The following is a 13702-nucleotide window of genomic DNA, read 5'->3' as shown; positions in this document are numbered from 1 at the left end:
TGACACACACAGTGTGTGGGTGGGTCTTCCAGCTAAAGTGGTTTAGAATTAGGCCTAGATTTGAGGAATGCTGTATGATGCGTGCTCTATGCCATATGAGGAGTTTTGTACATCAAAGCAAGCACTGATCATGTTTGGGGACACAAGCTCCGCCTGCTTGCCCTTTATGTATGTTATACAACATGGCTAAATTTTTTTGACTTTTTCTTCAATTAAAGCACTGAGATGAACAGCCACATCTGTTTCAGATTCATATTTACACTTACTCTTGCACTATTAACACTAAATCCCATTACCTGTATTTATGAATATTAACATTTGCTATTTTCATTACTTATGCTACTCCAATTAATAATCTTGCTGTTCATATTGTTATTTAATAATATAACTGTCAATCCAGCATCTAAAATTTTCACATTCCAACCAGACATCCCAAATAGCAAGTACGTTTGGGCCACATGTTGGTATTATCCGTCACATATGGCCTAGATATAGCACCGCTGAACAGATATGGGCCAAATTGTGACCATATTTGTCCTCGTCCTGCAGAGTATCCTCATTAGAGAACAGCAAGTCATGACGGGACACGCCAAACACATTCATGCCCTTCAGAGAGGAGATGTGGCACTGCAGCTCAGGGTCGGAGCGGCACGCAGACGAGTGGAGCGACTGCAGCTGCAGCCGAATGGAGGACGAGTACGTGTCCTCCAGTGTGAAAAGCTCCTTCAGCTCCTGCTTAGAGAAGTACCGACATGGGTTCTTATCACCCGTCCTCTGGTGGATCAAAGAGTCCTTAAACACCTATAGTAGGAAAACACACATGTGCACATACATGTGCAAATACACACACAAGCACACACATGACGAAAATATATCGTATAGATGTACCGGTTCAAGTAAGAATTTTAAATACGCGACCAGGAAGAAAAAAAAAAAAAAAAAACGTTTGTACACCCTGGTGTCACAAATCAAGGATGGGTTCGGAAGCAATCGCAGATATATAACATTTATTATATGAACAAACAACAAAACATAGACAGTACGACAACTAGGCAAAATACTGTGGCATGAAACAAAACATGTAACATGGTAGTCTCATACAACAAAAGACAGTGAATCAGTGCAGACAATGGCTATATACACACACACACACACACACACACACACACACACACACACACACACACACACACACACACGAGTGCTCATTAACCAAAACGTGAATCAGGTGCAGGTGGTCATGTGACATGTAGTGCAGTGCAGTGGCTGATGGGAAGTGGAGTCCAGAGCTTCCTGATACGTGACAGAACCCTCCCCCGCTCCGGGAGTAGTGCCCAAAATTATACGTCCTCCATCTGGTGGTCCTGGCCCCCTGGAGAAAATGTCCCCCGCAAAATCAGGAGGCCGGGCGGCTTCTACAATGGCACAGGGAGGCTGAGATATTTCCTCGGCAGAGCATGAAAGCGGCGCAATGTCCCCAGCTGAACTGGAAGGCCGAGAGAAGTCCCCCGTGCAGCCAGGGAGAGGAGCGTGGGTCTCCTCGAAGCAGAAGGGGGGAACGCTAGTTGCCATGGAGCAGGCGGCGACCTCAGCTGAACGGGGAGTCTGAGCGACGACCTCAGCTGAACGGGGAGTCTGAGCGACGACCTCAGCTGAACGGGGAGTCTGAGCGACGACCTCAGCTGAACGGGGGAGTCTGAGCAGCGACCTCAGCTGAACGGGGAGGCTGAGCGACGACCTCAGCTGAACGGGGAGGCTGAGGCTCTGAGGTCACTATGTGAACCTTGGGCATGGGCAGAGCTTGGCTGGCCGTGTCGGCGGACTGGGGCGTGGGCAGAGCTTGGCTGTGCCTGTCGGCGGACTGTGGCGTGAGCGGAGCTTGGCTGTGCCTGTCGGCGGACTGTGGCGTGAGCGGAGCTTGGCTGTGCGTGTCGGCGGACTGTGGCGTGAGCGGAGCTTGGCGGTGCGTGTCGGCGGACTGTGGCGTGAGCGGAGCTTGGCGGTGCGTGTCGGCGGACTGTGGCGTGAGCGGAGCTTGGCGGTGCGTGTCGGCGGACTGTGGCGTGAGCGGAGCTTGGCTGGGCGTGAGCGCATTTGGTCATTTGGGTCAGTAGGCCTGAACGTGAACTCAGGGACGCGAGGCTTGATTTGGACCTCAGGGACGCGAGGCTTGGCTGGGACCTTAGGGACTTGAGACTTGACTGGGACTCGGACATCAAAGCCTGGTGCTAGTGCCTCCCCGCTGACCCTTTGCTGGAGCTCGGCAGGTGAGCCCACCTCGTGGAGCTCAGGTTCGAGCTCTGAGGTCACCCTGTCGGTCCCGGGCTGGGTCTCTGTACTGAACACAAACTCCCCCTTGTACCTGGACTCCTCCTCCTGTTGGCGTAGCATGGCGTAGTCCTGCATGAACATAGGCGGTAAGTTGAAGCCCAGGTAATTCCTGGCGTCCTGCTGCTTTCGTAGCGCAGCTTGGTAATCTTCCGACTGTTGGCGCAACGTGGCAAAGTACTCCACTAACATTGGTGGCATCCTGACGCCCCAGATATCCATCTTGGCGATCTGCTGCTTCTGATTGTTGGTCTTTCGTTCTGTCACGATTCAAGGTTGAGCCAGAAGCAATTGCAGTATATAACATTTATTTAAACAATCAAAGAACAAAACTAAGACAACTAGGCAAAATACTGTGGCATGAAACAAAACACGGGAACACGAAAGTCTAAGACAACAAAAAGACCGTGAAATAACACACACAAATATGCTGTGAAATCTTAAACTTTTTAAATGTTATATTTAAATTTTTTGCACATACTCAACATCTCCCAGATTCATGAAGAGCTTCACCCAGGTTACTTTTCTTAAAGTTCTCAAATGAACAGAGCTCCTTACTGCTTCCCCTGAGGTCCACAGGAACACTGCTCTTTTTAGGGCTTCAACAAATAGTTTTATAAACAAATACTCTTGACTATTTTTAATCAACTACTCCTGGGTAGCTGGAGTACTACTCCACTAAGCTTTTGTGGAGTGCCTTAAGCAGAATGAACTTAAGAATGCATTTAGGCGACTTATTAGAAGTAATGTAAAAAGTGAGTTCTTAAAAAAAATAAAAAAATAAATAAATGAAAATAGATAAATAAAACCTGAGATGTATCTTGATCTCTGGTTTCCCTTATCGATGGCTTGTAACTTGCTTATCCAAGTCGATGGATGCAACTACCACCCCAAAGTGACAGAGAAAGGATACATGGCGTAATGGACTATCAAATATCAACAGATATTAAATGAAAACCTGACTGCCTCTGACAGAAAGCTTCAAATTGGCCGTGGTTGGATCTTCCAGCAGGACAGTGATCCAAAACATACATCAAGATCAACACAAAAACGGTTTACTGTTACTGTATTTGTTACACAAATACAATCACACACACACGTTTGTAGTGCTTGTGTAGTTTGAGTTTGAATGTGTAAGCTCTGGGAGATTCACACACTAGAGGGTTTGAGTGGTTTCCCCCTGCAGTGTCTCCAGTTTTACAAATGCAGTAAAAATGGGAGACAGGAGTTAAGTGGTGCAGAGACACACACACACACACACACATATACACACATACACACACACACACACACACACATACTGACTGGTATGTAAATACCTGTTATATTTCTCCTCCCTGTTTGCATCATTGATATTCAAAGACCTGCAAATAAACCAGACACAAACACACATAAGCTCAATGATACACACCTCTCAGCTCAGGGGTGCATTAACACAGCAGCCTGCACTCTGACCCCCACCTCATTATACTTTAATAATGTCCAGTAGATATATTCTGATGTATATATATATAACAAGTTCAATCACCTGATTTCTTTAGCCTTTGATACTCTATGGCTGCTCCTAAGGCCATACAGACTTCATATAAATCCATAATGAACTTTTTCCACACTATCTGTTGTTACCCAGATGAGGATGGGTTCCCTTCTGAGTCGGGTTCCTCTCAAGGTTTCTTCCTCTTAAAACATCTTAGGGAGTTTTTCCTTGCCACCGTCGCCACTCAGTGGCTTGCTCAGTTGGGATAAATTCACACCTTTAATATCTGTATACCGTGTTGATATTTCTGTAAAGCTGCTTTGAGACAATGTCTATTGTAAAAAGCACTGTACAAATAAAATTTAATTGAACTGCACTTACTCCTAAGGTCAGATCAGGTTAACGTTCTTTGCTTCCCCACGAGGCACAATAAGTTTACAGACTTTGAAAGTAACACTGGCTTGATCTAAGACAGTGAAAAATAGTCAAGTGCACATAGCAAGCTTTGTTTCATGCTTTGTGTCGATGATCAGCTCACTGTATTGGGACATATATATATATATATATATATATGCAGATCGCATATTTAAGCCAAACACATCCAATTTGGATCTACATCTTATTGATCACCACACATCCATGAAGACTTTCCTGTACATCACAAATTAGATTTTTGACTTTTCGGTCACAAAACATCCAGACTGATTGATTAATACTAGCTAATTTATTTGTAATTGCTCTATTTACTGTTAGCTGCTGATCTATTGCCTATATCCACAAACATTTGAAAGCAGCAAAACTTTTTATTTGGGATTAAGTAGAAGGCTGTCTAGAAGTAACATTTTGCCCAACTCCTCACCTCTGCCAGCAGTGAGAGTGCATGATGTGGCCACAGCTGCCGGTATGGGTACCAAAGGACAGGTCAGGGTGCATGAAGAGGGGATCACAGCTCTCTGTAACACACATGTATCCTTCAGAAATAAGCACACTGGCTACTCAAACCTATCCAATTACTTGACTTGCACACTGTAAACCATAACCTTACCTGGATTGTGAGGGGGTCTTTTGCGGTTCTTAGACATGACCGTAGAGCGTTGGACAAAGGCAGCGAGCACCATGGTGGTGCCATCAGGTAGGATCTCCTGCGCTTCGTGACACAGGATACGCATCTCCATCTGCCTCCTCTCTCCTCCTCTGGCACGCCAACGACGAGGTCCCACACACACCAGAGCACCGTCACATGAACTGGGGCTGTACCAAGCAGAGACGGATGGTTACGAGTACACTATAACCTTAATTTTATGTTAAGGTCCCTCTGAATTTGTTAAAATAATCAATGTTGAATAAATGGATTCATCTTTTTTTACTCACCAGGAAATTGCTAAAAATGGCCTAGGATCCTCTCTACTCATTTACCCCAACAGAAAATGCTCGAAATGAATATGCAAGATAAAGAGTTTAAGGATGGGAATTTACTTATGTTATGTGAAGACCACCATTATATGCAAGAACTTTTAGGACAAAGAACAGACAACTGCTCAGCAAAGTCAAGGAAGTGTTGATGCATGCATTTACTGACATAAATGTACTGACTGGATATTGAGAATACAATACAAGTTGACTTATTAAGAACACTGCGTCACTACGAGCATGCTTAGGTACCTATGCTCTGCTGATGTAGAGGCTGAGGCGTCCAGATCCTCTGAATCCTGCGTGAGCAGATCTATGTACTTATTGATAAAATGACTCTGGCTCTCTAATGTTTGAGCCATTGTCTTTTTCCAGCACAGTTCAGCTTTCCTTTTTCTCTATGCTTTGTCTTTGTCCCACACAGTCTGCAACACACACACACACACACACACGTAGATTTAAGCTCTTCAACACTTTAAAGGGTAATGGTTAATATGTCAGTGGAATAGAAAGTTGCTCAAAGTCTGACCTCCTTATGACAGTGCCCTGTTCCTTCACAGGGAGGTGCAGCAGCTGTGCACTCGCGCATCATTTTAATACTAACCACCATCTGTGTAGAAAAAGACACATAATTTAGGAAAATACTTCTACAAGAAAACGATACAGCAGTGCAGTTAGAACTACATGCACACACAATCAAAGTCTTGCAAAACTAAGCAGATGTTCAATAGAACACATTTGTGCACTAAAAAGTATATACACACACACACCATACCATTAAATACTGAAGATGCATTACAATTTTACTAACATTTAATTTGCCTGTTTCTCTTCAAAGTACATACTACAATACATCATTAGCCTTGGCCTACACCATGGCCTTCATATGTACATGTTCTGCCTGGTGCAGGTGTCCTGACAGTTTTCACTATATGGAAAATAAAATGCACACATCACAGTGCATTGAAATTCAGTTTGTGTAGTAAGCAATCCTTACATGTCATTTAAATATTCATGTTGACATACAGCTTTTAAGTAACACGCACAATAATCCACATCAAAACACCCCTAGGGCCACCTACAGATGATCAGCAGCAAAACCGCTTTGGGACAGTGAAGCATTTGTGCTTCACCGTGGTGAGAGGTGCTGCTTTGCCTACCGGCCACGCCACCTTGAGCGGTGTTGCACTGCTTGGATTTCAAACAGGTCTTGATGCAGCACTGCTTTAAACTTCATGGTAAAAACGCTCATCTTTTGTATGTTGCACCTACCTTCAGTGAGCGAATTGCAAAACATGCTAGGCTGCCACCTGGTGGACATATTAGGTGCACGCATAGAGAGAGTAAGGCAAATTGCAAACATAATCAAGATGTAATTTCACTTTAAGGATCCAGCGAATCATGTCTTTGTGCACTTCCAAGTGAGGCGTGCACTGCAAGGTCTCTAACAGAGCCAGGATGCTTGTAGTGTTGCCGGGGGGTTCACCGGGACCTGTGATACAGGCTTGAGACTTTCTATTGTGTGAGATGATGTACAAAACTTACGGGAGATTTTGAGGGTGAAGTTGAAAGTAACTTCATCGTCATCCCCAATGTTCTCTAGCTGTTGCTGCTCCTCCAGCAGAGCCATGCCTATCAAGTGCAGCACCTGTAGCAACACACACATACAGAATTGTGAACACTACTCAGTCATTAAAAAGTGATGCTCATGAACACAGCATAGCAAGTGGAATTTTGTTGAATTTACTACACTATCATGTCATTTTAACAAAACATCCAAACATTTACCCTCTGCAGCATGGACTCAGACCAGTGTCCTCCCTGGGCTCCATAGCCCACTGCAGCACAGCTCCCAGCATGCCAAGCAGCACGTCACACTGCAGAATGTTTCCCAAGCTGGCAAACAGTGGGCAGAATGGAGGCAGGGCTACGACACACACAGACACTCACACTTCAGCAATCTGCATTCAACTGACCAATCATTTTCAGATATGACTACAATCACTGAAGAAATAGCTTACCTGGGTCCTCTCCATTCTGTCTCTTAAGCTTTCGCTGAGCTTCCTCTGCCTGTATCCAAAATAAACTACATAAAAATTTAGAAAAACCATTAGTGCTCATGTGACTAAAGAGAATGACTAAATCTGCCAAAAGCAGCACACCACCTTAAGGACATCCCCAGCACTAACAGCCAAATCAAAATGCAAACGGATAAGTGCATATATTGAGCTTCCAAAGAGCATTTCCTGATTAGACCACTAGGCACTCAAACTGGTATTTTGTCATTTATGTGCTTTTCTTTATCAATCACACAATCTGACAGAGGCTCTGCACTTAAGAGAAGGAACTAAAGAATGAAGTAACACGTGAGTTGCAGACAGTTTTAGTTACTGCGTAGCAGGAGCTCGGGTACATGCTTTAAGTAGTGAATTATTATTTACAAAAACTGTTTTCAGCATTGTAATGCTGTTCTCTCCAGGGAAGGGGTCACAATGTTAACGGATGTCTGCCCCAGAGACAATAACAGCACCGAGACTCTTCCCATAATGTCTAACCTGAAATCTTCCTGTAATGCTGCAGACCGAGGGGTCCTGGTCCATGCCACCATGGAGGACATTTGAAGCTCATTGTAAAACACTGATTTTGAGTTTCTTAAAGCATTTTGGTGTTCATTTGGAAGTATGCTTGGCTCTTTATCTTGTTGAAAGCCAAGTCTGAACCTCCTGGCAAAGGCAAGCTAAAGGTTCTGGGCTAAAATGAAATTGCTCCACCTTCCCCCTCTCTCTCTGCTTCAGCGGTTCAACCCCAGATACCAGGCAGAAATTACTTCATGTATACAGAGATCCCCAAACTATACACCGAAACCAGACCTCATTTCAGAACATCTCGAAGAAAAAACATTTTATGCCTACATATTTATTATATATCTATTTTGTAATTGCTTTTTTTATATTATGTGACTGTTGCCACTATTGTTTTTTATAATACTCAAGTGTTTAAACAAAGGAGTTAAAAGTATTATTTATTTATACACACCATGGTATCGAGTATTTTTGCTGGTATCAGTACCGACTACTAGATTTTTGGTATCGTGACATCCCTAGATTGGACATTCTATGTTTGAGTTATAACAACTTCCTTTTTCATGGTGAAACTTCTAAATTTGTGAGAGCGCCACGCCCATGGCGAGCAGCAAAAATTCAAAAGCTTCGCAATTTAGCATCGTCAATGCCTGTAGATGAGACTGACCGAATGTGATGCCGATCTGATGAAAGCTCCAGGAGGAGTACGTTAAAGTACAAGGCCTGGAAATGGCAAAAAACGGAGGAAAAAATTAAGAGAAAAATCAAAATGCTGACTTCCTGCTGAGTTTAGTTTTGCCACACCTAAGTTAAATGACCAAATAAACATAATTTTGCCATACTTTAACAAGTGTGTGAAATAATAGTTTGAGCATTCCAATGATGTCAAATGTGCATTTAAAACATAGGGGGCGCTATGGAGCCTATGAGGCACAACTATGATAAAATGCAACATCACATCAATTAATGTCGTAAGACAAATGCATCTGCAAAGTTTCATGGATTTTCAGCCATGTTAAGTCTCTCAAAACACCATGGGAAACTTTTAAAATCCAACATTTCATCCAACATGACCAACTTCCTGTTGGGTGGAGTCAGATACAACCATGTGAACCTTGATGAACTTTGAGAGCAATGACTATGGTACATCACGTGCACATCGGAGCAACTTCACCCTGACCATCGCCTGCATTCGGGGGTGCTATGGAGCTCCTCGACCATGCCCTACGTAACTTAAATTTTCACCAGTGCTGGCGCGTTTGCCAAGTTTCGTGAGTTTTCGGGTACGTTTAGGCACTTAAAAACGACACGAATGCATGAAAAAATTAATAATAATTTAAAAAAGGAGCAGATCCAATAGGGCTTCGCAGCAGAGGTGCTTGGGCCCTAAAAAGCAGAATAAAGCACCAACAGAAGACACAGAAGCACAAAAGAGCAAAGGCAAGTAAGGATAATTACAGAAACGGTTACATTACAGAGATCCCCACAATGTGATCCATGACCACAGTAACATGACAAGAAGCTTCACCTCAGACCAGTCACCAATTGTTGTAGGAAGGTGAAAGTGGCTGCCTTAAAATATTTTTACCTCAAAGTGATTTGTAAACACACACACACACACACACACACACACACACACACACACACAGTGGAAATGGTGTAGCAGAAGTCATGCACCTATTTTTTTTTTTGGGGGGGGGGGGCTGATACTTTGTACCTGATGCATCATCTTTTATAATTGTGATTAATGGTCCATTAGAGAAGAAAAAAATCCATTCCATTCTTTGATTACTTATTTGGCATACAGTGAATATTCACACTTTAAGGCCATGTGGAACAATTTCCAAAATGCATTTAAATGGGGTAAATTGTGTACATTGAACCGAGAGTACTAGACATGTTTGCTAAAAGCAACACAAAGGCTTTATTCACACTGCAGGAATTTTATATTGTGTGTTTAGATTTTTTCTTTTAGACAGACTGATCAACTGCAAATTTGTTCTGGTGAATGACAGGCATTCAAAATCTTTCTGCAGATCTCTGTTGAAGATTCTGTACATCAGAGTTTAATCTGAACTTCAACAAAACATTTCACATTTATAGAGTTTTGTCTACGTTCATCAAGTAATCACATTTATAAGTTTATTTATTAATCACGACAGCTCTACTGTGCACGTCTATTACACAACTATCAGTGCTGTTCTGCTGGATATCGGCTCATTTCTGGAGCAGAACAAACTAAAGTTCATTAGACTTACCTCTTGATCAATGCGGGTCATCACATGTGGGATTTCGGGTATTTCACTGCCTCTCGGTGTTGTACAACTGCAGGAGTCGTGGGAGGTGCTGATCAAGCCCTTCAAACAATGCCTTCTTTAAGTCAGGTGACACAAGCCTGCACAACTCAAACACAACCTGTTGAAGAGAAGCAAATTTAAAATAGTTAAGAGACAAATCTCCACCATTCTGAAGGGATAAAGTACGTATTCATGTGTAAGCAAACATTTGTTTTATCTATGGAAAATAAATGAACATTAGAACAGATTTACTTGTCTCTGACTGTAGAAAGCAGGCCATATTAAACTGGGTTAAATATACAAATCCTCACAGTTCACCAGTCCAATAGAACCTGTACAACACATTAGCAATACTTCTGCTCTGTTTAGACCCAGAAAATATAAAATACTTACTTTAGTATGAAATTTCTGTCGAGTGTCTACCATGGGGTCGGGATTTACGGTCTGTGAACACGTGCTGATTACACATGCAGGAAAAGCAACCCACACGCGCAACCCTGACCGAGTGAGAATGACTCAAACGATTCAAGAAGAGGATTCTGAATCGGTTCATTTAAAGAATCATTACCAAAGCTGCTTATCCGATTTCAATGGTTTGATAACAATAGCCCGTCTTACAGAGTGCTGCAGGAATGAGTCGTGAAACCCAGAAACGAGTCAGCATATTAGCACTTCCGTCAATGGGGTTTTGGGTTAAATGCCGGAAATAAGTTCTGTGGTGAACACAAGCTCAAGATGTTTTTACGTTTATCTCGACACACAGCCGAGTGAGAGACTTTTTATTATTTTAAGGGACATTTCCTGAAGAAAATGTGCGTGGTGCTTGCTGTGGCAAAATTTGGATCGGGTGCCAATACTTTTGAGAGCTGCCCGTGAAGGGCGCCAATACTTTTGAGAGCCGACGCTAAGGGCACCAATAGTTTTGAGAGCCGGATGCGTAGGGCGCCAATACATTTGAGAGCCGGCCGCGTAGGGCGGCGATAGATTTGAGTGCCGGCCGTGTAGGGCGCCAATAGATTTGAGAGCCGGACGCACAGGGCGCCAATAGATTTGAGAGGCGGACGCGCAGGGCGCCAATACTTTTGAGGCGGAGATCTAAAAATAGTAGTGACACACAAGCTTGGTTGCAGTCGTGTTGATTAAGGAAAGCTACAAGGTTACAGATGTGAGGTTCTGACCTTTACGGTACAGTGAGGATGAGCAGAACATCTACACAGCATGGAACTGTGAATAGAACTGTGAATGAAACTGTGCAATTTTTACTTACCTTAATCTAATTAAGGTCATAATCGAAGTAAGCACTAATCTAATTAAGACAGGTGGAGTACTCCTGTTTTAGTCGCATTATGGACGTGTATTACAGACATGTAAACACCTTAATCACACTATGAACGTCGTGTGAGAGTTTTCACCACATTTTGCGACAGGACACGATCACACACGGCAGTTTTACGGCGAACAAGAGAATTCGGCTGTGTCCCAAATCGCATACTTTCCTACTATAGGCCTGTAGTGGGGAAAAATACATGTATCTCGGCTACTATATAGACAGTAACTACGTGATTTGGGACGCAGCCCACGGCTTCAAGCAGTTGTGTATTTGCACGTACAGCATGACAAATAATTAACTGCACTTAAAGCGTTCGTAAAAAAAATAAATAAAAACATGCAAAACTGTATACGGTTCCATAACGAAGACGAACTGTATGTTGATACGTGAAATTCTGGAGGGACGGCGGTGACGTAATGACGCGGGCTGTTAATCTAATTATGTTCTATAACAATTAAAACGGGAACATGACAGGAATATTCTAAAAGCAACGCATGTAAACACCTTAATCACATTATGATCTTACTCAGAATAAGGTCAATAATTAGATTACTGCTGTCCATGTAAACGTAGTCACTGTGACCCAAAAGCTGCTTGTTGGATGTTTAATGTAAGATTATAAAGTTCAGCTGGTTTATCTCCTCTCAGGTGTGTGTTAAACAGAACCTGGCTGTGTCCTTGCAGTGTGTGATTTCTATTTCGTCTGTGTCTTTTCAGGAAGAGGTGGAAGACGTCACCAAAAGCTTTGTGATGAGCTGAATTTTTTTTTGTTAAATAGAAAGTTTCCTTAAACAACCAACACCTGCCTGACTGTACGAGTATTTACATGAACCAGCCGCAGAAAATTATGCAGATTAATAAAGTGTGTGATTTCTATTTCGTCTGTGTGTTTTCAGATGAAGGACGTGGAAGACGTCACCAAGTTGTGTGAAGAGCTTGTGATGTTTGTTTGTGTTTCTTGATATTGCTGTACTGAATGAATTAAAAGACTTTTACTCTATAACACTGACTTCTTGACTGACTGTGCCGATGATGCCAAACACGCCACGCTGAACTCCTGAGCCTGAACAAACACACACACACACTCTCCCCTCAGTATATACACTTCTGGTACACACTATTCTGGATTAACTACGTGTTGTTGGAGATGAAGTGTTTAATGTTTACAGCCTAAATTGTTGCCATAGAGACAATACCTGAAAGGGCAGAGCTTGCCGGTCAGCAGGAAGTTCCAGAGAAAGTTACATGGCACCTTGGAAGTGTTTCCAAAGTCCACAAAGAACACCTGTACACACACACACACACACACACGTACACTCAATGTGCAGTTTTCCTGTAACCACTCCATTCTCCATCACGGAGGCACTTTAGTAGGTGTCCGTGTGTCCGTGTGTGTGTGTGTGTGTGTGTGTGCGTGTGCGTGTGTGCGTACAGATGTTACCTCCACATTACTCCCCATGACATGCAGTATTTTGGCTCTGTAGTAGTTCCCAGGTTTGGTGTGAGTTTCAGAGAAAGGGGCGAGACACAGAAGATTTGGATAAAGTGAGACAGGAAGTGGGTAGAGCGCCCGTGTATTAACGGCCACTGTCAGCCACCTCTGTTTCTCCAGACTTGCCTCGTGAGCCTGGAAACCCCAGAAATGCCCCACTTCGATGACCCACACACACACACACACACACAAATCCAGTTAGTGCACACACACACACACACACACACACACACACACACACAGGAGCCACTGCTTTTTTTTATTTGTGCACTGAAAGTGAAAGAGGCGGAACAGACACCTCGGTGATATTGACGATAAAGACAGGGTTAGACGGAAGATTCTCCAGCTCAATGGAGCTGCTCAGAACCCCGACAGGGCTCACTGACTGATTCTGAAAATCCACATTCACCCTGAGAGAGAGACACACACACACACAGTGAGTGAGAGAGACAGAGACACAAAGAGAGAGACCTGTAACAGAACAGCACTAATGTACAGAACATCATCTAAACATCACACTGTCTAGGGGATGTGGTCACATGACTACTCTCACTTAAAATGTAACTATGACTCATCTGATGATGCTCGTTGCAGTGTGTGTGTGTGTGTGTGTGTGTGTATGTGTACCGTGTATATCTGAAGTGTGAGATACACTATCCCCCTGCCCAAGTCTCCACCTCTTCAGCGGGTTAAACGTTGAGATGGAGAGGAAGTCTCTACTGCGTGAGGAGGAGAGACAGAGAGACCTCTGGGAGAATATATATATATATATATATCTACACACAC

The 13702-nt window shown here is 43.3% G+C and overlaps 1 protein-coding gene across 3 annotated transcripts; it reads right to left on the bottom strand.

Annotated features, from left to right (window-relative positions):
• Positions 1-997: 997 nt before the first annotated feature.
• Positions 998-13647, bottom strand: LOC128630473 (serine/arginine repetitive matrix protein 1-like). 3 transcript variants are annotated; one of them, XM_053678977.1, is made up of 12 exons: positions 13594-13647; positions 12866-13074; positions 12621-12709; positions 12435-12487; positions 10056-10212; positions 7004-7301; positions 6761-6863; positions 5745-5825; positions 4851-5640; positions 4665-4758; positions 3648-3692; positions 998-2588 (listed from the first exon to the last, which is right to left on the bottom strand). In XM_053678977.1, exons 11-12 carry the CDS (start codon positions 3676-3678, stop codon positions 1774-1776), a joined length of 846 nt encoding a protein of 281 aa, XP_053534952.1. In that variant the 5' UTR covers positions 3679-3692; positions 4665-4758; positions 4851-5640; positions 5745-5825; positions 6761-6863; positions 7004-7301; positions 10056-10212; positions 12435-12487; positions 12621-12709; positions 12866-13074; positions 13594-13647; the 3' UTR covers positions 998-1773. The 3 variants fall into 3 exon arrangements, with proteins under 3 accessions (XP_053534952.1, XP_053534953.1, XP_053534954.1); XM_053678978.1 differs by lacking the exons at positions 12435-12487; positions 12621-12709; positions 12866-13074; positions 13594-13647 and adding an exon at positions 10488-11332; XM_053678979.1 differs by lacking the exons at positions 3648-3692; positions 4665-4758; positions 4851-5640; ... (6 more) ...; positions 12866-13074; positions 13594-13647 and adding an exon at positions 3242-3615.
• Positions 13648-13702: the final 55 nt, after the last annotated feature.

The sequence above is a fragment of the Ictalurus punctatus genome, unplaced genomic scaffold (assembly GCF_001660625.3).
Source record: "Ictalurus punctatus breed USDA103 unplaced genomic scaffold, Coco_2.0 Super-Scaffold_100056, whole genome shotgun sequence".
In the NCBI taxonomy this organism is placed as follows: Eukaryota; Metazoa; Chordata; class Actinopteri; order Siluriformes; family Ictaluridae; genus Ictalurus; species Ictalurus punctatus.
Note: the sequence above shows the minus strand (reverse complement) of the source record. Positions and strands in the feature narration are given on the sequence as shown.

Excerpts from the sequence above, each read along its gene's own strand:
- LOC128630473 (XM_053678977.1), bottom strand. The coding sequence starts at position 3,678 with ATGATGCAAACAGGGAGGAGAAATATAACAG. Across the intron at positions 2,589-3,647 it reads AGGGAGGAGAAATATAACAG|AACGAAAGACCAACAATCAG; the intron begins GTATTTACATAC and ends GAATCGTGACAG.